We start from the raw sequence: 27,595 nt of genomic DNA, 5'->3' as shown, positions 1-27,595 counted from the left end.
TCACCTTCGACCTCCTTGGCGCAAACAAAGAACCGAAGAGGAGACGAGGGAGAAAAAGAATAGGGGGGAGGAGAGGGGGAAGGATGAGGATTGAAGCTGAGAGAAGCCGCTTTGCTTCTCCGCAACCCAAGGAAAGTCGTATTATTACCATCGCTGCGTACGGACGACGTACGGGTTGTATGCACCTTTCCCGATCGGGATGTCCAGCCTTACCGCTTCCAGGGGTTTGCTGACTCAGCACCGCGTGTCATGTGCCGATCCGTGGATCATGCCTGGTTCCTCAGGTGTCTCTGGTGTCTCCGGTGTACATACTGTCTGTACAAGACTAAAGACTACGAGTACATGCCTCTTCTCCTCTTCGCATTTCGAGTCTCTCGAGTCCTGAGATCCCTCGGGAAAGTTTTTGGTCCTTTGGGTTCCGAATAGTCCAGACCTCAGCGAGGATGCCAAGAACTGCCTATTAATAGCTGGGGCGGCAGAGGGGATCCATCAGGCCGTGCTATTAAAAGCATTGAATTCGGAAATATATGAGATGACAGATCTCAATGAAGGATGTCGGACATGATCGTGAATCAATTAACGGTCATAATGCCCGAATCGGAATGATATTGACCTCTCAGTGCCTTGTGTATATAACCGGAGGGAGAGTACGGAGTAGGCATAGTTAGACGACGGGGTCTAGGCTCGCAAACTGAAATGACCTGATTTCTAGTTTTCTACGGAGTACCTAAACGGATACGCCGGCTCCATAGTCTCCATTATTGACTGCAACTTCGTTCTTCGTTGCAAGCCCATGTTTCAGGCGGAGCTAACACGCTCGGACCAGAGTCAATCATGCCAGTGTTAACGAGCTAGAACGATGATTCTGTCATTCCAACCATCTACAATTGATCTTTTCTTCAAATGGCAGAGACTCGACAGTTCATCTTGTAAAGTCTCTAAAATAACTACAACTTAGTATATTACTAGACATGAGGTATCAGATACAATACCCCGGATGCGCGTAATGTTACCGTCACATCGTCAGGCCCGTGATTTTCCCGATGCGGCGAATGGCGTCACTCCCACTTTCACTCTTCTTCCTCTCTCTCTTTTCACATTCCATTCATCTCTTCCCCGCCCTCTGACTCGGGTTGATGTACAGCTGATACTCCAAGAAAGGGCCCTAGGACGCCCCAGCTCGTGGTCATGGAAGCGGCTCCGCTTACCCTGGTACGTGGAACGTGCTTATCTCCCAGTCTAAACATAGCCTGACATCCCTTCTTCCGACAAGGCTCATACCCATGCTCGGAATGCAGTGCTCGAGACTCGGAAGTCGAATCCTGTCGCTGCCAGTGAGGAGCATGACCTAGCTGCTGGGGAGTTCGCAACGGCGGCCCAGAACAGTTCCGACCCTCAGGTACGCCGTCCTCCAGCTCCCTCGGTTGATTCCGTCTGACCGATAAGCTCGAACTGACATGTTGCACGGATTGAATGCTATAGGCATTACGAACATTACATCTGCTGGAACAACATCACAAAAAGCTTGCTCAAATCCTTCGATTTCAGCATGAAAATCCTCCTTCTGCCGGAGCGAATGCCCCTCTCTCGGCGGAACCAGGTTCGCCAAAGGCTTCACCGTCCATACAAGACGCCCAGCAACAGCCACCAAAACTGTCCGGGAACGCTCGGTTGCCGAAAAGAGAAACCTCATCGATCGCCAGTAACCTGGCCTCCGCTCGGGGAATCCCGTCGCAGCCGCGCCGCGCGACACCCGCGTCACCGACTCTTTCGTCCCAGCAAGCCGGCGCCAGAATGACCGATGGACCGGCCAAGATTAGAACGGGCGAATCTCGCTTGCGTGGAACGCAAGCCCATACACCCAGAGACCGCCTGTATCGTACCTCTTCTACATCGAAGCACTCGTGGTCTCCCCCGGTGGGCAGCCCTACCGATGTTACGTCGCAGCAATATGTGCCAAGTGATGCCGTTGAGCCCCGCCGCGGGAGCAGACAGCCGGATACGGAGGAGCCTTTCCAGCGGTTCTACTCGACTTTCGGGGGCCTCATTTCAAAACTGTCGGCTCCGCTGGCATTTGCCGGCCTCCCTTTAGGGTCGGATGCATCACAGGCAGAGTCCAGCCCTAAATCCCACGCAGATACAAAGCTAGACCGTCACCAGGCAACTTCTAGTCGCTCGACTCAATCCGCGGAGCCCGACATCAGCCGGATCTTCTCGCGGGCAGCACTCCGGGCGATACGAGACTCTCCCGGCGGGGGAAGCGGGGCCGGTGGCCCAACCGGCGGTCCTGCGGAGTCGTTCTACGTTGTCCCCACGACAGGCGGCACAGTCTCCTATGCCGGAATCCTTGGCCGAGCAGAGAAGGAAGCTCGAAGAAACAGCCTCGAAGAAGGCGATGACGACTTTGTAGATGCTCGCGAGACCCCGGCGTCCCCCGAACTGCGCCACAGCTTCACCGGCGGCAAGGGCAAAAACGGACGAGCCAACGACAGACTCACCACCAACCTGCAGAACCCAAAGACTATAGAGGAACTGCAGATGGAAAACCAGGCTCTGCGACACCTGTCTGATACGCTGTCCAACCGGTTGCACATGTGGGAAGTCAACGCGCAGTCTTCCTCCATCGCCCTGCAGCAGTCCCTGAAAGCGATGCATCATCAGAACATCCCGTCTCCCGAGCATCAGGCATCTTCTGCAACCACGTCACCCCCTGCGCCTCTCTCGACTCAACCGTCCATGACTGATCACGACCAGCGCATCAAAGAACTCGAGGACATAATCCGTCGTAGCGAGATGGATCTCGAAAGGGCCGGTCGCGAGAACGAGAAACTGCGCAACGCGGTCGGTCGGTATCAAGATCGATGGGAGAAACTGAAAGAGGGCGCGAAGACCAGACAGGCGAGGAGTAAAGCCAGCGCGGACAATCCGGCGCCGGCCGGTCCTGCAGTCGTAAAGGCAATGGATTCGCCTATTCCGTCGGGGGACGGATCCAGACCGGAGAGTGAGAATGAGAATGGGAACGTAAATAAGGATTCTTCTGATGGTAAAGTGGACGTGTCTGATACGTGAGTTACAGTGAGAAGGTAGACTGTATCTATGGTGGTGGCCTCGATTAAAAGCAGGAGTTTGGGTTATTGCTACAGCGTGGACATTCTTTTTGATGGTCAGGTCAGGGTAAAAACTTCGGGTTTTCTTTTCTTTTTGCTTTTTCTGTCTATGTCAAGTCGAGGTCATTCTCACTGAGACACGGACCGAGAACTGACTGGGGAGAACTACATAGCTTAACATCCACACCAGATGTCAACACATACCTAAAACACTGTCTTCCACTTATAACCCTCGATAGTACACAGAATCACTCCAAAATAGAATGGCTTGATAGCTCTACCATATCAACTATCTTATATACTTAGTTACCTTCCCACCCCCAAACCCAGGATCTCAATCAACGCACCCAAAACGTCGCATTCCCCCTAACATCCTTCGAGCTACTCCCCACGAGCGCCACAAACTTCCCCGGCTCAACAACATACTTCATCTTCACATTCCACACCCCCAAATCCCCCACCTTAATGGGAATCTTCACCGTCCGCGTCTTCCCCGCCCCAATCACCACCTTCTCGAACCCCTTCAGCTCGCGATTCGGCACCACCACACTTGCAAACACATCCTGGATATACACCTGCACGACCTCGGCGCCCTTCCGCTTCGACGTGTTCTTCACGTCCACAGACACCGTGATGGTATCGGCATCCGTCACATTGGTCTTATCCACGCGCACGTTCTGATACTCGAATGTCGAATAGCTCTTCCCGTACCCGAACTCGTACCACGGTTCCGGGGAGCCCAGGACATACTGGTGGCCGAAGACGAGGGTCCCGTTGTCGTATTCCACCCCGGGGTCGCCGATCGTGCGCGCCGAGTTCAGGTAGTCGTAATAGATCGGTAGGTCGCCGACGTACCGGGGGAAACTGACCGAGAGCTTGCCGGAGGGGTTGTAGTCGCCGAAGAGGATGTCGGCGAGCGCGTTGCCGCCTTCTTCAGAGGGGTAGAATTGTTGGATTAAAGCGGAGGTGTTGGTTGAGAGCCAGGTTTCTGTGATGGGTTTGCCGGTCGAGAGGACCACGATTGTGGGCACGCCGGTGGCCGTGATGGCTTTTATGAGGGAGCTTTGCGCGCCGACGAGGTCGAGGGAGTTGACGTCGACGTGTTCGCCGGTTCTGTTTTTGTTTCTTTGTTAGTTTGGGGAGGGAGGGAGAGAGGTGGTGTTGTTGGTGCTGATGGAAGAGAAGTGGACATATGGGACATACGTAGCGTTCAAACCAGCCCAGAGCTCTTTCTGATCGCGAGACCACGTTCCCACCACGACGACAGCCACGTCGGATTTCTTCGCCGCGGCCACGGCTTCCTCGAAGCCGGACTCGTCGTTGCTCCATCGCTCGCAGCCCTGCGCGTAGTGCACGTTGGCTTTCTTGCCGACGGCTTTCTTGATGCCGTCGAGCGGCGTGACGCCGCGGTATTGGCTCTCGTAGACGACGTAGTCTCCGTACTAGGTTTTCATTAGTTATTATGCATAGTATATGCGCTGGGGGGTGTATAAAAGGCAACTGAAAAGAGAAAGAGAAGCGAACGAGAGAGCGGGGAGACATACGTTCATAAACCCATGAGCCATAGGTCCAATGACCGCAATATTGCCGTCCTTCTTCAACGGCAGGATATCGTCATGGTTCTCGAGCAGAACAATCGACTCTCTGTCAATCTCCCGCGCCAGATCCACCGCCTCCTTGCTGTGGATGAGCTTCTTCCACTGGGACTTGGGAGCCGCGCGGTAGGGGTTCTCGAAGAGACCCATTTCGAACTTCGTCTTGAGCACGCGCTTCACTGCCGTGTCGACGGTCTCGATGTCGAGTTTGCCGGATTCAACGAGGTCGGGGATCTTTTGGAAGTTGCTGATCAGGCTATGAGTTAGCATGGAAGTTTATGAAGGAATTGGGTACCAGGGTAGGGAATGCGTACAAAGAACCTCCGCCCATCTCGACGTCGTTACCGGCAGGGAGGGCCTGAAGGGTGACGGCGTTCATGTCGATGGGGTCGCTCTCGCAGAGGTGGAAAGCGGTGCAGAGTCTGTCACTGGCGCCGGCATCGCTGATGACGAAGTATTCGTAGCCCCATTCTTCACGCAGGATTTCAGTCAAGGTGTGGTAGTCGGAGATTGCGGGAATGCCGTCGTATCTAAAGACATATATGTTATTGAACGGTCAAGTGAGCTTCGGACAGTAGACTTACGAGTGATATGCGCTCATGATACTCCAGGCACCGGCATCGATGATGGCTCTCTTGAATGGCGGCAGCCAGCTGGTCAATGTCAGAATTTCTCCTCCCACGCTTCAGATCCGAAGTAGGTAGCATACGTCGTGCGCAGGTATCTCTCACCGCCATGCACTGGCGCAGTATTGAGTCCTTGCTCTGGCTGACTGAATCCCGCATAATGCTTGACCATGGCAGAGGCGTTCAGGCTCTGGATTCCCTTCACGTAGGAGTAGCCGATTTCTCCCGCAAGGAATGGGTCTTCGGAGAAAGTCTCTTCGACCTACATCATTCATTTGTTAGCTTTGTTCGGCATGACAGCGTTTAGATTGCTTACTCGTCCAAAACGCAGCTCCCGTGCAAGGTCAACCACCGGCGCCATGAGCTGGTTCGCGCCAAGAGCGAGAGCTTCCTGGCTGATAAGCTTGCCCATCTTGTAGATCAACTGCAGCAATGGTTAGCTCTCCGCCACAACTCAAGAATCTGTCGCATACATCTCTATTGAAGGAGCACCCGTATCCAATAGGCGAGTTGTAGATCGTCGCATTGCCAATCAAGAAACCGTGAATCGCTATTAAAACAGCACAGTCAGTATATGCCCTACGACGAATTGAAAATAACGATATACGCACCTTCCGTCTGGACCAGCGCCGGTATACCAAGCGTCGTGTTCTTGACAAGGTAATCCTGAGCTCTCTTGACATTGGTCGCGATCCAGTCCCAAGGAACGGGATATCCAACTGCAAGCGATCCGGTCAATATGATCCCCTCTCACAAATAGGACCAGAGCCGCATACCGTAGAACATTCCGGCTTTCCATTTCATATTTTCCACCAGGCCGGTGTAGTTGAAATCCCCGGTCGTGTCGTCCATCCAATTGGTGATGTCGCCTGCATGAAGAGGTAAGTTCACTGCAAACTATACAAGGGATCATCAAGATAAAATTGCATGAGCTCGTACCTTGAATCAACTGGGCCTTCTTGTCCTCAATGGTCATCCGGCTCAGCAGATCGTCCACCCGATCATCCACTGCAGCATTTGGATTCTTGTACAGTGGTTTGGAATCGTCCTTAGTAGCTCCCAGGCCCGTGCAGAGACCTAGGAGCAATAGTCCCTTCGAAAAGAGACCGGCAACCATATTGCCAATGTACGATTAAAAGAAATGTTCTTTCAATTCAATTTAGTAACGACAGTCGGATGTCTAGCTAGCTAGCCATGAAGAACAAGAAAAAAGGAAGAGCGAGAAAGGAAAAAAGAAAGAAAGAAAGAAAGAGAGGAGCAGCGAAATGCCCGCCGGTTTTATTCCTAAATCGCGCAGAACGAAACAATTTGCCTAGGCACATGGTTAGGGTCACTTGAGGAGGAAACAAAAGCACGATCTCCGAAACTTGTCTCCAGCAAGACCGCATAAACAGCTAAGCCAAGGCCGGGTTTACATGATTGTGGAATAACTTCGGAAATGAACCCGGGTCAACTAGACAAATTGGAAAGCGGGCATAGCGGTGAATGGACTATGAGGTTGAGGAATGGAGCCATCGTCAATGCTAGATGAAGCTAGAGCAACCTGCCCGGGGGCTAATGAGACGCTGTGTGGGTATATAATATATATTAACTGTTGCAAGGCGTGCGGTCGAGCCTAAATCCACCGGCTATTTGACAGCAGGATGACCGCACGGCTAAATGCGATCGTGATTAATTAATATTGAGCGGGTCATTCAGCAGACGACTGAGAATGAGCAGCTAAGGGACTCTAGTTGCTGCAAGTCCTGCTTTTTCCACCTATCACGGTTTCTCGGCAACGCATCGTCAAGGGTCAGCCAAGGATTATGCAGCAATGAGCTGATCCTGCTAGTCAATTGATGAAGATTGAATGTTGGAAATGCAACAGGCCATCTGCCAACATCTGATCAAGAGGAAGGGTCCATACTTGGCTGTCGTCATGTCCAACCTACACTTCGCTTTTAGGACAAGATTACTGCCACAATGGAGAAGTCGTTTGCTCAGATTCTTCAGTCTTTTTATTGCTCTATCGTTGTAAGTGATCATGAAGCGAAACTGGGATTTAACAAACACCGCTTGAATACCGAATCTGGTAAAAACAACGGAGACAATGGAGTTTGTTCCTCCGGTGCATTGGATACAAGCAGGGACAGCTAAACGGATTGAAAGTAGCACAAGCGCCCGGTGAATTTGAAAAGACGATGGCATATTGCTGCCACTCTCTGTGATTGCTGCGACGAAGCTGTGCAAAGACCTCGAACGGAATACTATAGCCACCAGGCCAACCCTGGAATTGATTTCCCAGCCTTGGAGCGCGATTCGCGTCTAACAAGCCTGAAGAAGCAGCGGATATGGCATTTACTCCTCAATCTTCTCTCTTAACCCAGCACTATTCGCCCTGACTGAATTCTTCCTCGCTGTTGCGTGGTTCCCGGGACAGGCCTTCTCGCGAAGAAAGACGTCTCAACAACTTGCTCTCTGGCAACATGAACACGACCAGAGGGGTTTCTGCTGGACGATCGAGTGTTGCGAGTGGCGTGCGGCGGACTGGCTCGGGTATTCGTGTGTTGCTCCTGTCTCTCTGGGGCATCATTTCTGACGGAGCGGTTAGGGGTCGCGCGAGACATTGTGGTCGCCGCAGTCTTGGGCTTTTTGGTGGGCTTGGCCTGTCTGGCTTGACGCTGGGGGCGACAGAATAAAAGACCGCACAGCATGTTGGTTATTCGTTGATCCAATAAAGAATGGTGCAATGTGTGGGCGTATTGAATACACAGAAGGTCGTAGATGATGATGACCGAGTGTTTGAATCTGACTTGATAATGTAATGATAAGTATGTTGCTGGCAAGAAGAGAACTCCTAGGACTGCATGCATGGACTGAAGATGGAGCGGGAAGCAAACGAGAATACTTATCAGAGTGCCACCTGAGGCATTCAAACGACCACGCCGTATGGCTTGGTTGGATGAAGTTGCAGGGACGTAGTTGCTCCCGCAGCCGATATCCGTTTGCTAAACATACAAGATGAGTAAAACACGCAGTATGTGCGTGATGACTTTTTAGACATTTCCTGTATCTTCCAGAGGGCATAAAGAGGACAATGAAGCTAAAGTTCCTGTGCATGTAGAGATGCAGCGGAAGGGAATTTCGGCAGTTATTCATCTGATTAGAATGCATTAAGAAGCCTTTAAAAAGAGAATACTGGGCCATTAAGACTAAAGGAGAGAGAATACACGTCCGCAGTCGTTAGGGTTATTCTACCCTTGAACCCCAAGTTAAACACAGACTTGTCCATTTGAACAGCAACAATATGACAACCCACCCAAATGCTAATAATGGGAAGTCCATTTCTTCATATTCTGCTATCATTCTCGAACATAGGGTCGCGGGCTTTTACATACTTACGATAAGCCCGTCTATAAGGATACACTTCTGGTTGAGTACTCTGTATGTAGGATTTCTAGCTGCAGGGCTTCAGATGTCGGACAGCCCGATCATCCTTCAAAACAGGATGAAGAGGACGATCTATTGTTCAACATTGATCTGAATGATCAATATCCTTGCCTGAACTCCACACTGGGGTTCCATCGGCCCTCCTGAGCGATACCCGAAGCAGTAGTTCGGCCTGAAGGTCGTGCCTGGCCACCTCAGGCACCCCAAATGCCGCGCACTTCTGGTCGCCACCGTCCAGATTGACCGCAGGAAGAATTGAAATCATGATCGATGATAATAGGCAACCGCATACACAGTACACCGTACGTGAGCATCCAGATCAATGGAGGGACGACACGAAGACTCCGCACGCTAAGCGGTGCTTATCAATTCTTGGCCTCCGTCAACGCAAATCCAGACTGTTTTTTGGCCCGCAAAACAAGGTTGGCGGCATCCCCCCGGCTTAGTCAATCAGTCCCAAAGTCCAGATGCCATGGCGTCTTTTCCTTCGCCTTTTCATTCCTGCTCGTCATTTTTTCTTCCCTGTTCTTTTCTTTTTCTTTTATTGTTTCTTCCTTCCTCCTCTTCTTTCCTGCCCTTTCCCCACCTATCTGGCTCTGTTTCTCTCCCTGCCTTGGCTTCCCTGGATTCCTTCCCCCGGCTGAAGTGGGCTTTTGTCTCTCCTCCGGCGATTCCCAATGGATCGTATAGAGCCGGTGGAGGGTTCTCAGGATCCTCAAGGCCAGGAACCACCCTCGTCCGATCTATCGTCGCCGTCCAGACAAACGTCATCACAGCAGACTCGCCCGCGCGCCTTATCGTCCCGTACCCGCCGCCCGACTATCCGCCTCTCGCGCCTACCGTCGTACACCTTGGACCAGGTTTCCACGCAACCTCAGAGAGGTCCCGATACCACGGGAACAAATGATAATCGACCTGCCAATGTGAATGCCTCCAGCTCGAATCTCGTGTCACCCACCCCTTCTCAGGCCGCCGACGACACATGGCAGGCAAATCGCCGTCGCAGCAGTTCCGAACCCCATCGGGGGCGATGGTCAACTGCACCAAACCCCAATGCGCTTCCGAGATTCACGCCAAACGGCCAGGTGCTTTCCCGAGTAGAGGAATCAAATCAATCTCCTATCGGTGCCACCATCTCGAACCCCCCACTGCCGCCGGAGGATCCCCGCGCGATTCCTGATGCTCCGATTCAAAGGCGGGGAAGCCGGAACCTTTTGCGATGGACAAGTGAAGCGGCTCTCAATCGCTTCTCTAGAAATCGGGTAAATGAGGATGGGACCCACCCGGACACCCAGGAGGATGAATCGGAGTACCACCCTCACATTGTTGATGTGTTGGACGTTATTGGTAAGCACTTAACAATCCAATCTCATACGGCAAGTAATTCTAATGAATGGGGCTTCTTCCATCAGATCCGCAAGTATCCGCTCTGTCAACCCTTACAAATGTTCAGAACTCGCTCTTCGTGCCCAACCTAGGTCCCTTGCTGAACCGCAACCAAACCTATACTCTGTCGCCTCCAAGAGAATCGTCGGAAGAGGAGGAAACCACTACCACCGATGAAGGCGAAGAAGCGACTGATGAGAAGGATCACCCAGAACGTCCGCGGCTCCATCGTCCGCTCACCAGTCTCTCCGCCGTGCTCGAGAAACAAGACACTCGATTCGCAGTCCTTCCCGAAGGCAGCAATCTTGAAGGATGGACCGAACGGGATATAGAGGAGTTGAATGATCATGTACGACATATGCTGCATTCTCGGCGGTCCAAGTTCAAGCGTTCGATGAAGGGATTCGGAAAATACGTGTCCAAGCGTGAGCTCTCACAATGCCGTACGAGAGGTTTTGCTAATCTTTTGGCGGACAGCACTTGGGTTTCTCATCACGCTTTATGCGACGTTAATTACGCTTTTTGGACTTGCTTGGGTTCTCTTCCTCATTGGTAAGACTCCCGGTCTTCCTTCGTTCATCCCCCGGCTCTAATTGATGTAGGCTGGATCAATGTTGGGGGACGACAGCTCTACATCATTAATGTCATCGATAACGTCCTGGTCGCTTTGTTCGCAATCATGGGTGATGGATTGGCTCCGTTCCGGGCCATTGATACGTATCATATGATCTTTATCGCGCACTACACGTTTTTGACCTGGAAAATTCGCCGAAAGCGCCGCCTACCCGATCTCAAGGACAAGAACGACCTCCCAGCGCGACGTGAGATGGATGTCGACGTCGAGTTTGGCGACACCCCTAAAGACGAAGAGCACGAGTTCTCCGTTTTAAACCGTCTCCAGCAGCAGAAACTTATGCACCACCAGAACAAACTGTCCCGATCGCATACGTTCTACAAACCTCACGAGACGCTGACCCACCATGCCTTCCCTCTTCGCATCCTGATTACCGTCGTTGTCTTGCTGGACTGCCATTCGTTGCTCCAGATTGCCCTTGGCGCCTGCACGTGGGGTATCAATTACCATGTCCGGCCTTTCGCCCTAACCACTGTCATCCTCTGTTGCTCCATCACCTGCAACATTAGTGGCGGTATCTTCATCATGATCGGGGATCGCAGAACGCGGAAGAGAGACGTCGTTGAACGATTGTTTCGGGAGAAACTGACCAGCGAAGCGATGAAGAAAATCAACAAGAAGAAAAGGAAGGCCGAGCAACGGATTGCCGAGGAAACTGGTGAGGACCCGCCGCGAGTGTCCACCGCATCGGCACGTCCTCAAGTGTACGAAGGCACTTGAGCGCTTCTCGTCATCTCGCCATATAATTCTATCTTTACGACCGAACACGAACTTTCTATTCTCTGATACCACCCTTTTGCTTGGATGAGTGAAATGTATTATAAATTTGTTTGCAGCTAGATTCTTGTTTTTGGTTCCATATGTCTGTTTACTCATACCTAATTTGGTTACGTCTTTGACATGCTTCCGTCAGCGACATATATACGGAGTAGTTTGACTGGTGTTGCCTCCATCATGTTTTTTTCGTGCAACTTTTGGGATGTGTACAACATTGAATTGGATGCATAACGTCATTAATATACGATCTATGAACAGATGCTATCGCAAGTGGAATCCGTAGTGGGAGGGGTGGGCGTCTGCCTGGCCCTCTAACTGGCGCCGGTGGACACGGCCAATACCGAAGTCTGGATTGGTATAGCGTCTCCCAATTAGTCTGGCCCTGCATCTTTGGATCTGCAGTACATATGATGTGACGTTATGGGGGAGGCTGAAAGCCAGATACTACAGAGTAGGATTATTTACCTGTTTATTTGCGACCGAATGCGTTTCGCACAATTTTACCTTCATTGCGATTGAAAATCGGCTGGATTTCCGACCATTTTCTCTGCGATTCCACGCGATGACTCATGGCGGTGGATAAGAAAGAGCCAACTCCTGCGACAGCGAAGCACACCGAAGACAAGGGAAGCAGCAGTGCGCCCAGGCCCGAAGGAGTAAAGACCAAAGGTTTGCAGAAGAAGGGAAACAAAGGGACAGTCCACACAAATTCAGGATTCTTGTGCGGTCCACCGGAATAATGGAGCCGGACAAAGGATCACTATCCACTCAGTGCCGGCGATGAGAGTCAGGCGTGGAGACGATTATGACGGGCCTGACCAGAAAGATGTTGGCAAGTGGAGCGGGCGCTACTGGACGGTTCGATCTCAGGGAGAATCGGATTGCTCATTGCGTAGTGTTTATTGTTATTCTGCAATATTAGGTAGGTCAGGTCAGGATGAGGGTACAATGGGGGACAGACTGACCGAGGGAACAGTGAGGGATGAGAATAGACAGAGGGTGTTGAGTGTTGACAGAGGGAGGTTGTAGTACGACAGAGGACAAGAGGACACATGATGTCAGTGCCTGAAAGGGCCTGAAGGCCAGACCGCCCGAAAGTACACGTCGTGACTGCGGCCAATCCAGGCATCTTCAGGCTGCCAGACTGCCCGGCCGGGACTAGCGCCACCGCCCTCGCTGCCTGCCCTTTTTCTCTCCTTCTCCTTTCTGCCCCCGTCGACCTCATCCTTCCTCTCAAGGCAAATCTCCATCTATCAAACACTAGATTTCCCCCCAAGTCAACCTTCCTGTATCTAGGGCACGAAGCTACCCTTTTCCTCTCCTCGCTCTCCTCAACAACCCCCCTCATCAAGTTTTTCCTTCCTTCTTCATTCACCAAGGAAACTTTCAAGGCAGCCTTTCAGCTCTCCTGAGTCCCTTGACACACACACACATTCGGTCCAAGTTCCCTACTACTTGCGATTGTCCAACCTGCTTCAATCCCACTTCAATCAACTTTGAATCTCAATCGACCTTTTGTGTCCTCAGCCATCAACATGTCTACTGCCGTCGACAACGCCACCGAGAACCAGGCCACCGCTCCTGCCCCCGCGACCACCGCCCCGGAGGCTACCACCAACGGTACTGCTCCTGCTGCCGCTCCCGCCCAGTCCACCGACGCGGCCGCCGCCAGTGCTGATGAAGGACGTCGGTTGTACATCGGAAACCTCGCGTATGCGACCACTGAGGGGGAGCTCAAGGAGTTCTTCAAGAGCTACAAGATGTAAGTGTTATGATTTTCCCCCGTTCGACCGGTGTTTATTGTGATCGCCCTGCGGGAGGGAGGTTTTCGCCCTTGCTAGTGGCAAGGAATTGGGAAGCTTCGGCTTGACTCACCCAACCGATCTTGCAACTTCCGAAATCTTTATCACTGTGATGTTGAATCATGAGTGGATGACGATATCATGAGAAGAAGCTTCGTACCTCCTCGCTGGAGTGCATTGCTTTCTTGACCGCGATCTTGCCTTCATGTCGTTTCCCAAGCTAATCGATCGTCTCAAACAGTGAGAGCGTCTCCATCCCCGTGAACCCTCGCACCAACCGCCCCGTTGGTTACGCCTTCGTGGACCTTGCTACCGCGCACGAGGCTTCCGCTGCCATCGAGGAGCTGTCCGGAAAGGAAATCCTCGCCCGCAAGGTCTCCGTCCAGCTGGCTCGCAAGCCCGAGCCTGCCGAGGCCAAGGCCGACGGTGCTGCCAGTGGCGGTGAGGGTGCCAGCGGCAATGAGGGCCGCAAGAGAGCCGGCGGTCGTACCCGTGGCCGCGGCCGCGGTCGCGCTCGTGGCGGTCGTGTCGGACGTGGAGGCCGTGCTGTAAGTTCCCACTTGCCTGACAAGACATCTATTCCCGTGTTGAGCTAACACAGCCGCAGTCTCAGACCGAACAGACCGCCGAGCCCGTCAACATTCCCGGCCAGGTCGCTCCTCTGACCGAGGTCACCAACCAGAACGACGCTGCTGCCACCACCGAGGCTGGCAAGCAGGCCGGTAAGCCTCGCGCTCCTCGTCCTCAGAAGCAGCGTGGACCCCCCGAGGACGGCATTCCCTCCAAGACCAAGGTCATGGTTGCCAACCTTCCTTATGACCTGACCGAGGACAAGGTATGTATCAAGATATTTCAGGTATCAATACAATGTGCTAACTTCCCTCCAGCTCAAGGAGATTTTCGCCAGCTACTCGCCCGTTTCCGCCAAGATCGCTCTGCGCCCCATTCCCCGCTTCATGATCAAGAAGCTCCAGGCCCGCAACGAGCGCCGCAAGGGCCGTGGTTTCGGTTTCGTCACCCTTGGCTCCGAGGAGCTCCAGGACAAGGCCGTCAAGGAAATGAACGGCAAGGAGATTGAGGGACGTGAGATCGCCGTCAAGGTCGCCATCGACAGCCCCGGCAAGGAGGACGACGCCATCGCCGGTGACAAGCCCGAGGAGACCGCCGCTGCTCCCGCGACCGAGACTGCTGCTCCCGCTGCTCCCGCGCAGGAGAACGCCGCTCCGGCTCCCGCCGCCGCGGCCGCTACTGCCACTGCTTAAATTAGGTTGACAAGTTTCGTTCTACCCTGAGCGAAGTTCTGAAATCCCCCGATTAAGTTCGTTGGGATCAGTTATCATTGAGGTGGATGTTGGGAAGTGACCGTCGTTTTATGGACGGGATCGAATCTTCATGGTGAAACATCGTCCGGATTGCGGTTTTTATTTTCTTGAAACACAAAAGCGAGGCCAAGCAAACACAAGAAAAGCTGTGGATATTGTTCCAGTCCCATATATGGGGTCTACTTGGGGGAGAGAAGACAGGAAAACGGAGAGGAGGACGGGGAATGGAGGAGGTTATATCTCAACTTCTGGATCTCCAGGGAGTCAGTCGATGGACGTGGAGAGAAGGAAAACGCCATAATGTGTTGTTTTGACGGAGACTTGCTAACGAATCTTGTTCTTCTGCTATACTGTATCTTAGCAATCATTTAGCTTATGATTAGCCGCAAGGCTGGCCTTGTAGTGTTTGTTTGGTTTCCAGATTCGATCCGTTTCCGTAGACAGTCCTTCGTAGACAGTTCCGTGGGATCTCTACAATGAGAGTCCCTGTCCAGAAGACTGACTAGAAATGTACCTGACATCTCAGATCTGATAGTCAGGCCGATCCGCGCGGGTGGCAAGACGGCGAGAGGGGCGGCGCCTCCGAACTTCTCCAAACTCCCCTTTCTCCCTGCGCAACCAACTTCCCGGATTCATCGTCTCGCCGCTGCCATTCATTTCTTTTTTGTTTGCTTGCTTGTCTTTGAGTCTTCTTCCTGCTCTGGTTGCCTTTTCATTCTTCGGCTCCTTTCGCTTAGTCTCTGACGACTAAGCTCCTTACCCCTGACATCATGTCGAAAATGTGGGAAGTCGACCCGGAGACGAAGGCCAAGGTATGTCATGCCCGACGCATCCCACGACCTTCGAGATTCGACCCGACTGACTTTCTGGATGACTGTATAGCTCCTTCTATACTCCAAAACCAACGGCAATGACCGCTGCTGCGACTGCGGCGCCCCCTCTCCCCAATGGGTTCGTCTTCCCCTGACCTTGACCTGACCCGTGCGGACTTCTTACGCACGCCCATAAACACCACTCTTTTCTCGCTTCGGACATGCCTATCTAACACCGAATGGACACCGGTCTGTGATCAAACAGGCATCTCCTAAATTCGGCACCTTCATCTGCCTAAACTGCGCCGGCACGCACCGCGGACTAGGCGTCCACATCTCCTTCGTGCGCTCCATCACCATGGACGCCTTTAAGAACTCCGAGACCCAGCGCATGGAACACGGCGGCAACGACACTTGGAAGACTTTCTTCGACGACCATCCCGTTACGCAGTCGGAGGGGCGCACCTTCGAGGACTCCACCATCAAAGAACGGTATGAGGGCGAGGTCGGAGAGGAGTATAAGGAACGGTTGGCGGCGAAGGTCGAGGGTCGCGAATATGATCCTGCGCTGGTGCAGAGGAATAACATCAACAATAAGAAAGCGGAGCAGCAGCCGTCGTCGAGGTCGAGCACGCCGTTAGCGGGCGGGAGTACGGGACGAGGGTCGCCGGCTGACGGGGAACGGCTTGGACGGACGGGAAGCACGAAGAAGGAGCGCAATGAGGCGTATTTTGCGAAACTGGGCTCGGAGAATGCGACGCGCTCGTCGACGTTGCCGCCCTCGCAGGGAGGCAAGTTTACGGGCTTTGGCGGGGGCTTGCCGGTCGAGGATTCGCCCTCGCGTGGTGGTGCGGGTGGTGCGAGGGGCGGCGCAGGGCGAGGCGTTCCCGGGTTCGATGACTTTCAGAAGGATCCTATGGCGGCACTGACGAAGGGGTTTGGGTGGTTTACGACGGCGGTGGGCAAGGGCGCGAAGACGATGAATGATTCGTATATCCAGCCCACGGCGAAGAGTGTATGTCCCTCCATCTGCTCTTATCTCCGCTTATTCTAGTCCTACACGAGACGAGACACATCCAGATTTAGAATTGCTAACCCGACGGGAAATCCAGCTCGCTGAGTCCGACTTCGCCGCCCAAGCGCGCATCCACGCCTCCACCTTCGGCCAGAACCTCCAGACCGGCGCGCGCGGCGCCGCAGACCACTTCAACCGCTTCGTGGAAGGGCCCGAAGAATCGCGCCGTCGCGGACGGGAAGATCCCGAGCGCAAGGACTTCTGGGATGATTTCTCGTCCCTCGGAAACGAGGAGAATCATCGTCGCACGGCTTCTAGGTCTAGTGCTATCGGAACGTCCGCTATGAAGCCGTCTACGACGTCTAGTCCGGCTGGCGCGACGACGAGTGCTGCTACTACTGCTGGTGCTGGTGGCGGTGGCAGTAGTACGACAGCTGCTCCGGCGGGCCGAAAGAGTCAGGATGAAGGGTGGGATGAGAATTGGTGATTGTATTGACATTGATCTTGACATTGGCATTGATTGGCATTAGATTTGTATTTAGCTAGTTCGTTGTGGTTGATTGTCTGTCTTCCTGGTTTACAGTTTCTCTAACTGAGACAGGCATAGGGACTGGACTGGACTGTGGGAGTGAAGTGGAGTGTTCCTTTTGTTGTCTTGGTTCATTGGTCAGATTCAGATTCAGATTCATGAGATGTTTATGTTTACATACATGCTTATGCTTATGCTTACTTGTGCTATGGTTTGATATGATCTAGCAAATTTGTGCTTGCACCGATGAAAAAGTGTCCCATAAGTACTGCGGTATGGCTCTCGTTTCTCACCTCCCAGACGAGTCATGACTCGAAGCCACCCCCATAATCTTCTGACGCGTTGGTTCTTGCTGGGTGGGGTACAGGGTGGTTCACTCACGTTGGATTTCTTGTCCACATGTCAGTAATCCCAACTCCTAATTGAATGAACAGCTCAGGCATCAATGCGTCATCACGTGAGTAGCCTATACTAGTCCGTCGCCGCAAGTCACCCACTGCATGCATGCATTCAAAACCCCTTCACTTGAAAGGATTTGTCCTTTCCAATGCAGTGGAATAGTTGTCATGCATGATGAACTTGAGGAGAAAGCGACCGTACATACCTTCATGATACACATGCGAGATGGTCAACCACGGTAGGAACAGAGCGTCTCTAGCGTTACATGGGGGGAGGGAATTCTTCCTGCTGGATGCATTTGCTAATTGCTGCTTATCACAGAGCTTTGGGAAAAAGCGGTTCAGCAGCTCGACAAAAGAGACCAACAAAAGATTAGACCTGGTGAGCGACAACTGGTGAGCCTCGAAAGCGTACTTTTAGGCGCTCAGAAGAAGCAGAAAGAGTGCAAGGACAAGCAATTGAAATACAGGAAGCGAGATGGAACTGAGGTGGAATTGCGCCAGGTCTTTGGCCGGGTGGTGCAGCGCCTGGTAAAGTTCAAGGCCATTGGTGATTCTGTGGCTGCGGTCGACTCAGCCCATCTGGCAGTTCCCTGGGCAGCAATTAGCTTGGTTCTTCAGGTCTGTGTGCAGCCAGAACCTTTTCTTCATTTTACTCTTCTTCTGTCCTTTTTGTTCTTCTTGCTGTTGAGAAGGCTAACCTACTCTCATATGCTAGATTGCAGTAAGCGATATTGAAAGTTATCAGACCGTGTTTGAAGGAATCGAGGCTTTCTCTAGCTTAGTCCCGCGATATGCGTTGTTTGAGAATTTGTACTTGCGCGCAATCTTCCCTCTTCAAGATGATTTGAAAAGTGCATTGGTGAAGCTGTATGTCATGGTGTTGCAATATCTTCTCAGGGCGGAAGAATATTGCGCCACGAGAACCATCAGTATGCACCCTCCCTTCTTGATAATGCCTACCTATTCTGGCCAACCATGAAAACTGAACTACCCGGAAACCAAACAGAGAGAATTGCCAAGGGTCTCATCCTTGCCTATAGTGAGTTTGACGGATGGATGGATGAGATCCGAGAACAACAGCGGATCGCAGACGAGTTGGCACGGTTGATCGATGTCCAGGGTAAGAATCTCTCTCGGGCCGGTACAGTCCAACTATAGCTGACTATGATTCCGGTTCAGTTAGCAGACAGGCGGACGACAAACTGGACTTGATGAAGAGTGAGCAAGATGCTTTGATGGAAGGCTTGCAGTATTTCCACCAGCCCATACAATCTATTCGCGATGATGTGTCAGATCTGGCAAATAGCTGGAAAAGTAAGCCCAAGCGCGATTGGTCTTATGAAAACAAGCTCACCAACTGATTTCAACATATAGAGCGTGAAAGAGACGAGCAAGAGGGCCGGATCCTGTCTTGGCTGTCTCCCTTGCCCTTAGTCAAGCTTCACAGGGAACGACTAGTGCCAAATTCTGGTCGCTGGATTTTCGAGGAAGAAAGCTACATACAATGGCGTGTCTCCAGCAAATCGTCTGCCTTATGGCTCCATGGTCTCCGTAAGATCTACATTGGTCGTATCACCCGCAATCAAGAATAGAGTAATAACTCGGTCTTTAGCGGGAACGGGCAAGAGTACTCTGGTGTATGTTTGACTTCTGTTTGAACTCAGATGGTGACAACATGAAGCCAAGGTTGATTGTATTTCAGGTCCACAATCATTGATAGCCTGCAGGCCACGTACGTGCATGCCCCAACTGGCCGTCTTGCCTACGCCTTTTTCTCGCGCAACAGGCCCGATCCACGCTGGAAAGACCCCGGAATCCTCCTGTGCTGCTTGGTGGCCCAACTCGCTCGCCCAGGACCATCGGCCCCAATGAGGGGAGATGTTATTCGCGCTTACGAGAAAATGGTAAAGGAAGAGGGCGACAATGCAGTAACACATGGAGCACGTCCTCTATGGAAAGATGCAATTCAGCTTCTCTTTGATCTTATAGACGAGGGAACCACAACTATCTGTATTGATGCAATTGACGAGTGCGATGAAGACCTCCTGGACGACTTCATGGAAGTGATTTATCGCCTACTGACTAGGACTGATGGAGGGCAAGTCAAAATACTCATCTCCAGTCGTCCATCGCTGAACGTTGCCGGTCGGCTTTCCTCTGGGCCACTTCTCTCCGTCGAAGTGGGCCATAATAGCACAGATCTTGAGGAATATGCTCGGGAAAGAGCCACAAAATGCGTGGAAAAGATGGGGAGTCCTGCTGACATCCAGCAAACCGAGGATGAGCTAACTAGACATCTAGTCAATGGCGCCCAAGGCATGTGAGTTCACAGTTTTCAAATTGTGTGCTAGGCAGGCTTGCCAGACTAACGAAGACAGGTTCCTTTGGGTCAAGCTGCGGGCCTCGGTGTTGCTTCGCCGATCTGGCCGTTCCATCTTCAAGGGGGAAATGTTCCAGCCATTTAAAGATCTACCCAAAGCTTTGGTGGATCTTTTTGAAGATATCTACATGAATATCAACAAAGACCCACAAGAATCAAAAGCCTACCAAACAGCACTCATTATATTCCGGTGGCTCTTGTGTGCACAGGCGCCTGTCCCAGTAGAGGACCTCGTTCGGGCTCTCGATGTGTATATGGCGGGAGACAGCATTGGCTGCGATGCAGGAGCCACAGATCTTTCCGTACCCATGGTGCTTGAGTGTTGTCAAGATCTGATCGTGGTTGACAAAGATAGCAACGAATTCCGTTTCGTCCACACGGCTGTACGTGACTTTCTTGAACAGAAAGATGAGTTGCAGCCGCAGGCACAGCATGCAGCTGTGGCTGATCTCTGTTTAGCCACTGTGAAAAGGTTTGCGTTCGAAACAATGGCTATATCCTCCCTAACTCGTGACATATTCTACTACTACGTAGTGGTTTATTGGGCTTTGCATGTAGCGCAGGCAGGCCAAGAGCATGGCATTGACACCATAAACGACGCATTGAATGACCTGTGCCAGGAGCTGCCGTGGTTCAAATCCTGGCTTCCCCAGATCCAGCCCGCTTCTTCGCTTGTTCTTGAGTGGAATGATCCCCATAAAGACAAAATAATCCAGGCTCTTAGCTCACCAGCTACCTCATTTTTCACTGCCTGTGCGTTTGGGTTCAACAATGTCGTTCACTACCTTGTACAATTGAAAAAGGATCTACTAGACAAGAGGAATGACTTGGGCGCCATGGGCCTCCACCTTGCCGCTGGATATGGTCACCTGGAAATTGCTGAGGCGCTCTGCAGAGCAGGAGCTGAAGTGGATCCCATCGATAATGACGGCGAGACCCCACTGATTCGGGCAGCTGCGGGGGGCTACGAGGCGCTGGTCTTGATGTTGCTAAAGGCAGGCGCCAGCGTTCGAACACAAGGCCGATGGTATGGTACAGCGCTACATGGCGCTGCCCTTCATGGTCATGTGGGTGCGGTCAGAATTCTTCTTGATCATGGCGCTGATATCAAGGCTACTGGTGGCCAGTTTGGAACGGCCCTACACGCCGCCTGTCTTCGCGGCCATGTGAGGGTAGTCAAGCGACTTCTGGACGCTGGAGCAGAGGCAGAAGTACCAGATCGAACCGAAATTAAAAGTGAGATACTCGAAGAGTCTAAAGGTGGGTGTACAACGGCCGCCAGCATCCTCAGTGTCGTTAAGGGCGTACTGGAACAGGAACGAGCAAGTGTATTCGGGACTCGCGGTTATCCATCTAAGCCGCGAGAGAGCGAGGCGACCTTTCAGTTACTGCTAGATCAAGACGTGGATTTGAACATCTTACCGGAAGGGTTTGGTTTACCATTGCATACTGCGGCTCGAGCGGGCCATGAAGCGGTAGTCAAAGTACTGCTAAACTATTCTGGGATATCACCGAACAGCATAGGCGGCGAATATGGATCTGCGCTGCAAGCTGCCGCCTTATCTGGCCGCACGAGCATTGTTAAACAGCTTCTCAATGCTAAAGCTTACCCCGACATGCAAGCTGGGAAGTACGGTACGGCGCTGATCGCAGCTTGCCGCCAGGCTAGCCTTGGAGTTGTGGAGCTTCTTCTGACATCGGGCGCTTCAGTAAACGTCCAGGCTGGCGTGTATGGCACCGCCCTTCATGCAGCGTGCCGCAGTGGTAATCATCTCTTGGTACAGCGGTTGTTGAATTCAGGAGCCGATGTCAAATTGACCGGGGGGGAATATTGCACCGCTTTACAAGCAGCAGCTCGAGATGGATATGAAAAGTTAGTGCAGCTTTTACTTCAGCACGGTGCTGATGTCAATGTCAAGGGCGGATCTTTTGGGAGTGCTCTGCAGGCTGCCGCTGTGGGTGGCTATAAGCGGGTGGTGATGTTGTTGAAGGCCGACGCAGATGTGGACGATGGTCTGGAGCTTGCCTGTCTGGGTGGTCACCAAGAAGTTGCTGAGCTTCTGCTGGCCTACGGATCAGATCTGAATCACTCTAGCCGTGCCTTCAAGAGCCCGCTACAAGCGGCACTGGTAGGACGCCACGCTTCCCTCGCGCGGTGGCTACTTGAAAAGGGGGCCAAAGCTATCAGTTCCTCTTGGGGCACAAGTCTCCAACTTGCAGCACTGGCTGGGGATGCGGAGCTCGTTGGCTTATGCCTCAAACAGGGCGCAGACCCTTGGGAAAAGGCCTGTGTGATTGACGAAAAGGGACTCCAGCAATTCGGCGTCAACCTACCAATTTGTACCAAAGGGTCTTCTCCATTTCCCATGGTAATCGCGGTGGCGGGAGGTTATATCCAGATTGTCACGCTATTACTGGATGCGCAACCACCCGACGCCTCTATGAGAAGTGATGATCGCGACAACTCCAATGATGAATTCAGTTCTGACTTTCACGATATGTACTTGGCCTGGTCCCCTGTCCAACGCGGCCTGTATGATGCACTGCTGTTGGCATTAGAGACAAACCAAGAGGAAATAGTCAGCCTACTGCTGCACCATGCTCTTCCCATTGATCCTGAAACAATTGAGTATGCATGTGGAATGGCGAAACCTAGCGTGGTAATTTCCTTGCTAGAACTAGCAGAGAAACATACGCCAGAGCAGAATAACCACTACAAAAACCTGTATGCCCTATCAAAGGCGGCCAGGAACGGAAAGCTCGAGCTCGTGGAGCTACTCTTGCCGCGGGTTGTGAAGAGCAAGAAATTGGTTTCAGGCGATCTGGCAGAAGCTCTACACAATGCAGTATATTGTGAGAGTCTGGAGATGGTCAACCAGTTGCTTGAATATGGTGCGGATCCTACCCTGGAGTCTGACTCCTTCAAACAATCCTGCTATGCCAAGCTCGATTTTAACGGGGTTACATTGAGCGCGGCAGTGAGTGATGGGCAGAGAGACACTGTGCGGGCCATGCTGGTTAATAAAGCAAGCATTGACATGAGTGACTATTATTACGGCACAGTTCTCCAGAGGGCCGCACATACTGGCGCGGAAGACATACTTACCGACCTGCTGGACAGTGGTGCCGACGTAAATGCTGTCGGTGGCTTCTACGGCACGGCAGTGCAGGCGGCAGCAGCGGGTGGGCACGAGAGCATTGTGCAACGACTCATTTGTGCCGGAGCAAACCTGCACTACCAAGGTGGGCTACCGGACATATGGGTGTCTCGAGAGATACAGCAGGATTGGCAAAATTATTGCTCAAGTGAGGATCTGCAGTGGTGGAAGAAACTCACCAAGAAGTTCAACCAGGTTGCCGAAGCACACCCGATACGGAAGCAAAGTGGCTTTCATGGCACCGCACTTCAAGCAGCTGCAGTGACAGGAAATGCCAAGATTGTGGCCATGCTGATAGAGGCTGGTGCAGACATCAACGACATCGACTGGTTCGGACAAACGCCCCTCCACCGGGCCGCGTACTACGGGCACAGCGTGGTAGTGACTCTTTTACTGGCCAAGGGGGCCGATATTGAAGCTATCGACCGTGAAGGCCGCAGTCCCATTCTTCTCGCTGCATCAATGGGCCATCGAGAGATATTCGCTTGCCTTTTGACCTTAGCGACGGAATCTGGTACTAACTCTGTGGTCCAGGAACAGCAGCTGCTCCATTCGGCATCACGATATGGGCATATTGGTATCATTGAACACCTGATGGCTGAGAGAAACATCGTGGAGCGATTAGATGACAACGGGCAGACTGCTTTGTTTATCGCCGCCTCAAATGGGCAATGCCCAACAGTGCGCTTTCTCATCGACAAAGGGAGCGATATCCATCATCGCGCTCATGACAGACGAACAGCACTCCACTTTGCCGCAGAGTCTGGCCATGATGATGTAGCTCGTCTCCTTTTGAAATTCGGGGCCAACATGCTTGCAGTGGACAACAGTGGCCAGTCAGCGTTGCATTATGCGGCTTCAAATGGCCATAGTAAAGTGGTTTATCTCCTCATGGAGCAAGGTGCACCACCAAATCTACAGGATTACTCGGGCATGACACCACTGCATCTCGCAGTTCGTTCAGAGAGCAGTGAAACAATCGTGTTCTTGCTCGACAAGGGAGCCAACGTCAATGCAAAGGCCAACAACGGGGATACACCCCTCGAGTCCTTACCGCGGTCTGGAGCTCATTTGAGGAGCCTGCTCCTCAGACGTGGAGCAACGGATTTCAGTGATGGAGAAGAGCCCTCTGATATCACAAGAAACTCATCTAGTGCAAGTGATTTTGTATCAAACAGGCATCGGTGGAATACATACAGGCGTCGGTGGAGCAGCCCCGTGGGTTCGCGAAGGTGGCACCGCCGTCGTGGCAGGAGCGAAAGTACCGGCATGGAGTCGAAGGACGCAATTTGCTCGAGTGAGATGGGTTCCATATCAGAGAGGCCTTCTCTTCTTCCTGAAAATAGGGTTGAAATAGATCGTGACAATGTCGCTGATCCTGAAAGAAAGGACGATAAAAAGAATGAAGATGTGGCTGATAAACAGAATTCTAATCATATGACTAGGATGACTGGGGAGGTATACATGTTCATGATTACAATAATGATCATGATGGTAGTGGTGTTACTGGCGCTAATGATGGTTACAGTAGTGGTTATAACGATCGTGATGTGGACCATGCTGAGTATCATCATGATGAGATGGGCAATGAAAATACTATCTTAGTTGCCATATGAAGGAAGATTGAATGCTCAATGCTAGCGAGTTGTTTTAATCTACTTTATTCCTGTTTGATTTAGACCTTTCGAGCCCACAAATCCTCACGGCCCTGTTCCAGGACATTCCAATTTCCTTTATCCAGACACAATTGCGGTTTTGATAATCAGCCCTGCCAACTGACCATAGTCGTAACAGCACAATTAATAGGGCCCATTATAAATGACACCCCCATTCCGATTTGAATGCTTAATAAGGCTAAGATGTAAGTGCTATGAATCGTAACACTACTCTTCAAAATGCGTGAGCTTGTTGATTCGGCTGGACTTAATTCGCGATGCCAACCGTCAAGCTCCCAAGAGGGCCAGAGCCCTATTAGGCTATTTGGAGGAGCTGCTTTGTTGATTGAGTGGAATGATGATCTAAAGCTTTGATGCGCTCAGAGTGTGCATACAAAGAGATGTTTGGCTGTAAGCACTAGTACTTCGCTAACCAGTTGCATTATATTAGTGGCGGGTAACTTGGGCTTATAAGTTCCGCATATCAAGGTCAGTCATATCATCAGATTCAGGGACACTGATACATCAGTATATGCCGTAATTCGAGCTGTCTGGGTCGCTTCAACTGCCTGGGCCCTTGGTTGACGATGCAGCCCTCGCGAAGACGCAAGGTGTCATCTTGCATTCCTTGCTATACTAAAAAGCAAAAGGTATTGTATAATGATACATTTCATGATCAGGGAACAGCAATCTTTTCATTTCCCTAACGATTGGCACCCTTCTCTGACTGTTAGGGCAGTGTAACCGCCAACATCCCTGTGATCACTGCACTCGTCGTCGCCGTCCGGAAGACTGTGTTTATTACCCATCGGAAGATATCGACTCTACTGGTGATTCCCTATTGCCGACACCAAGTCAAACAGATGAGCGGAATAGCGGTGTCGGTGTTGGTAGTTTCAATATGATTTCCGAGTTGGAATCAATCAGTCGTCCAACAAGACATACACCTTCGTCTCTGGTGGATGTCTTTGGGTATTCCGAAGACAGCCAAACCAATACGATATCCCTTGTGCGGAGAGTATGTTAAATTATGTCTACATTCCAAGATAGAATTCGTTTGATGTGGCATTGGTTCAACGGTGACATATGTTTTCCGGACAGGTGGAGCAACGCCACGAAGACGAACAAAATAGCAGTCGTCGAAATCTGCCGCCTAAAACGGATTGCGAAATTCAGCAGTGCCTAGAAAAGGTCCCCGAGGGCCCGATCTTGGACTTCCTGATCGACTACTTTGTGCGCGAAGTAAACTGGTACGTACTGCATATACTGTCTGGCAATCCTAAGAATAAGGTGCCTACAGTATCTAACCGGCCCGGTGCGAGATGTCTAGGATGGACCAGCTTGTTCACCTCCCTTGGCTCCTAAACCAATACCAACTTTGGCGGACCGTCAAAGCGCCGTCGTCTATCTTCGAGATCGAGTTCACGGTTCTCCTTCTGAGGATATGCTCGTATACATCCGAATTTCTCCCTTCTCCGTCCTGCACCATTGACAGGATCCGGGGCATATCTTTGGCGGATATTCGCCACTCTTGCGACGAGGCTGCTGACAGTCTTTTGAAACTGGGTCTTCGCTTCGATTCTCAGGGTGGTCTTCTTCGCGTCCAACATCTAGCTTTTGCTGGATTAAAGGCCAGGTGCGAGGGACGGATGAATGAGTTCCGACATGCGCTGAGGTCCACAATTCAAGTGGCTCAACAGATTGGAGCCGATAAAGACGCCTCTCGAGGCCTGGACGAGTTAGAGAAAGAAACGCGCCGCAGGATCTTCTGCAACCTGTATATATGGGACAGGTGAGTACAGCAAGACAAGAATACGATGTTGTTCCCCGACCTATCAACCGCTTATGCTAACTAACTGTACAGCCATCTATCGCGGCAGTCAGACCGCATTCCAATTCTTCCTGGTGGGTTAGAGCCGGAGAATATGCCGCGCATGCGCCTTGGTCCCGATATAGATGAGGACGCTCATGGCTTCGAAGTATTCACCGAGCGCATTTCCCAAGCTCGCCTGGCGAATTTCTGGAAGGCCACGGGCCCACGTTTAGGATCCAAGTATGATATCCTTGTAGCCGAAGAGAGATATGAAAAGTTCTGCAGCCAGTTTCTGTCCACACTGCAATCTGCTTTTGCACTCCAACCAGATAAGCAGTGGGACAAGCAGCTTCCCATGCTCCCTCAACAAAGAGAGATATTGTTTATCTCTATCTTCGAGTCTCTGTGCTACAACTTTCGGCCGGTGCTGTTCCTGGAGACCAGTGAGGTCCAGGATCTTCCACTGTACAAGCAACTCTTGGTACAGTCCCAACGAAAGGCGTTGGCGGCTGCGGCACTTTTTGTTCTACAGGGGGTCGAAAGACTGCATGCTCTGCTTGGGGGCGCTCAAACGCGGTATACGGGAATCATTCAGCCGACGTTTGAAGCTGCAGTGCTTCTAGTATCACTCTGCGTTGATCCAAGCTTTCTTGGTCTTTCAATCGGGGAGGAAAGAATGGAGAATGTCGAGGTTGAAGACAATCGTCCTACAACTATGACTACTACTACCAGGATCGATCCTCTACGGACCGACATGATAAACCTCAGACGAGAGGAGTGCATCCGAGCAATATGGAATGCACTCAGTCGCCTGCAGATGCTTGCGGAAGTCAGCAAAATGGCAGACGTGGGAGCGCAAACTCTTGCCGATTTGGTCCGTAAACTGGACAAGTAGGCCGCAGGCGCACAGAGAATGGAAGAGACGAGAGAGACGAAGAAAGCTTCGATTCTAGTAGGGGGTATTCGATGTGAATGTTGATATGAATATGAGCTAGGGCTGTTCCATTTGGCTCCTAGCCGTTGAACTGAAGTCAACTGCATGGTCTCTTACTTTGACACTTACATATCATGATTCAACTTTTCGCGCGATCTTATTCCTCGTTGTCAATCTACTCATAGATACACATTGTGACCCTTCTACTTGGGGCAGTTGT

At 51.8% G+C, this 27,595-nt stretch overlaps 8 protein-coding genes across 8 annotated transcripts; 7 read left to right on the top strand and 1 right to left on the bottom strand.

Moving 5' to 3' along the window:
* Positions 1 to 1,188: 1,188 nt before the first annotated feature.
* On the top strand, positions 1,189 to 3,069 carry LDX57_008178 (uncharacterized protein; the record flags this gene model as incomplete). The annotated part of the gene is made up of 3 exons (XM_046089902.1): positions 1,189 to 1,212; positions 1,274 to 1,399; positions 1,483 to 3,069. The coding sequence occupies 3 exons, from the start codon at positions 1,189 to 1,191 to the stop codon at positions 3,067 to 3,069; spliced, it is 1,737 nt and encodes a 578-aa protein (XP_045945874.1).
* A 376-nt stretch (positions 3,070 to 3,445) lies between these two features.
* On the bottom strand, positions 3,446 to 6,445 carry LDX57_008177 (putative beta-glucosidase; the record flags this gene model as incomplete). Its single annotated transcript, XM_046089901.1, has 11 exons — positions 3,446 to 4,220; positions 4,311 to 4,549; positions 4,652 to 4,949; positions 5,017 to 5,232; positions 5,287 to 5,355; positions 5,412 to 5,590; positions 5,645 to 5,752; positions 5,802 to 5,878; positions 5,940 to 6,047; positions 6,105 to 6,197; positions 6,268 to 6,445. 11 exons carry the CDS (start codon positions 6,443 to 6,445, stop codon positions 3,446 to 3,448), a joined length of 2,340 nt encoding a protein of 779 aa, XP_045945873.1.
* A 2,989-nt stretch (positions 6,446 to 9,434) lies between these two features.
* On the top strand, positions 9,435 to 11,497 carry LDX57_008176 (DUF2985 domain-containing protein; the record flags this gene model as incomplete). The annotated part of the gene is made up of 4 exons (XM_046089900.1): positions 9,435 to 10,104; positions 10,170 to 10,568; positions 10,621 to 10,695; positions 10,746 to 11,497. 4 exons carry the CDS (start codon positions 9,435 to 9,437, stop codon positions 11,495 to 11,497), a joined length of 1,896 nt encoding a protein of 631 aa, XP_045945872.1.
* A 1,592-nt stretch (positions 11,498 to 13,089) lies between these two features.
* LDX57_008175 (RNA recognition motif domain-containing protein) lies at positions 13,090 to 14,618 on the top strand (the record flags this gene model as incomplete). The annotated part of the gene is made up of 4 exons (XM_046089899.1): positions 13,090 to 13,316; positions 13,598 to 13,904; positions 13,964 to 14,191; positions 14,244 to 14,618. The coding sequence occupies 4 exons, from the start codon at positions 13,090 to 13,092 to the stop codon at positions 14,616 to 14,618; spliced, it is 1,137 nt and encodes a 378-aa protein (XP_045945871.1).
* Positions 14,619 to 15,244: 626 nt separating this feature from the next.
* GCS1 (GTPase-activating protein GCS1) lies at positions 15,245 to 16,992 on the top strand (the record flags this gene model as incomplete). The annotated part of the gene is made up of 3 exons (XM_046089898.1): positions 15,245 to 15,629; positions 15,756 to 16,505; positions 16,603 to 16,992. The coding sequence occupies exons 2-3, from the start codon at positions 15,849 to 15,851 to the stop codon at positions 16,990 to 16,992; spliced, it is 1,047 nt and encodes a 348-aa protein (XP_045945870.1). The 5' UTR covers positions 15,245 to 15,629; positions 15,756 to 15,848.
* Positions 16,993 to 17,658: 666 nt separating this feature from the next.
* On the top strand, positions 17,659 to 19,027 carry LDX57_008173 (uncharacterized protein; the record flags this gene model as incomplete). The annotated part of the gene is made up of 6 exons (XM_046089897.1): positions 17,659 to 17,671; positions 17,755 to 18,053; positions 18,151 to 18,364; positions 18,442 to 18,555; positions 18,615 to 18,749; positions 18,810 to 19,027. The coding sequence occupies 6 exons, from the start codon at positions 17,659 to 17,661 to the stop codon at positions 19,025 to 19,027; spliced, it is 993 nt and encodes a 330-aa protein (XP_045945869.1).
* An 856-nt stretch (positions 19,028 to 19,883) lies between these two features.
* LDX57_008172 (ankyrin repeat domain-containing protein) lies at positions 19,884 to 24,578 on the top strand (the record flags this gene model as incomplete). Its single annotated transcript, XM_046089896.1, has 1 exon — positions 19,884 to 24,578. The coding sequence occupies one exon, from the start codon at positions 19,884 to 19,886 to the stop codon at positions 24,576 to 24,578; it is 4,695 nt and encodes a 1,564-aa protein (XP_045945868.1).
* A 999-nt stretch (positions 24,579 to 25,577) lies between these two features.
* LDX57_008171 (fungal specific transcription factor domain-containing protein) lies at positions 25,578 to 27,587 on the top strand. The gene is made up of 4 exons (XM_046089895.1): positions 25,578 to 25,646; positions 25,730 to 25,878; positions 25,959 to 26,420; positions 26,493 to 27,587. The coding sequence occupies exons 3-4, from the start codon at positions 25,960 to 25,962 to the stop codon at positions 27,334 to 27,336; spliced, it is 1,305 nt and encodes a 434-aa protein (XP_045945867.1). The 5' UTR covers positions 25,578 to 25,646; positions 25,730 to 25,878; position 25,959; the 3' UTR covers positions 27,337 to 27,587.
* The last annotated feature ends 8 nt before the right edge of the window (positions 27,588 to 27,595 follow it).

Source organism: Aspergillus melleus, assembly GCF_016097325.1.
Source record: "Aspergillus melleus strain CBS 546.65 chromosome Unknown contig4, whole genome shotgun sequence".
Taxonomy (NCBI): domain Eukaryota; kingdom Fungi; phylum Ascomycota; class Eurotiomycetes; order Eurotiales; family Aspergillaceae; genus Aspergillus; species Aspergillus melleus.
Note: the sequence above shows the minus strand (reverse complement) of the source record. Positions and strands in the feature narration are given on the sequence as shown.

Bases quoted from the DNA above. Each gene is read 5' to 3' on its own strand.
- LDX57_008171 (XM_046089895.1), top strand. From the start codon at position 25,960: ATGGACCAGCTTGTTCACCTCCCTTGGCTCCTAAACCAATACCAACTT. The intron at 26,421-26,492 runs GTGAGTACAGCA...CTAACTGTACAG, and splicing joins AACCTGTATATATGGGACAG to CCATCTATCGCGGCAGTCAG.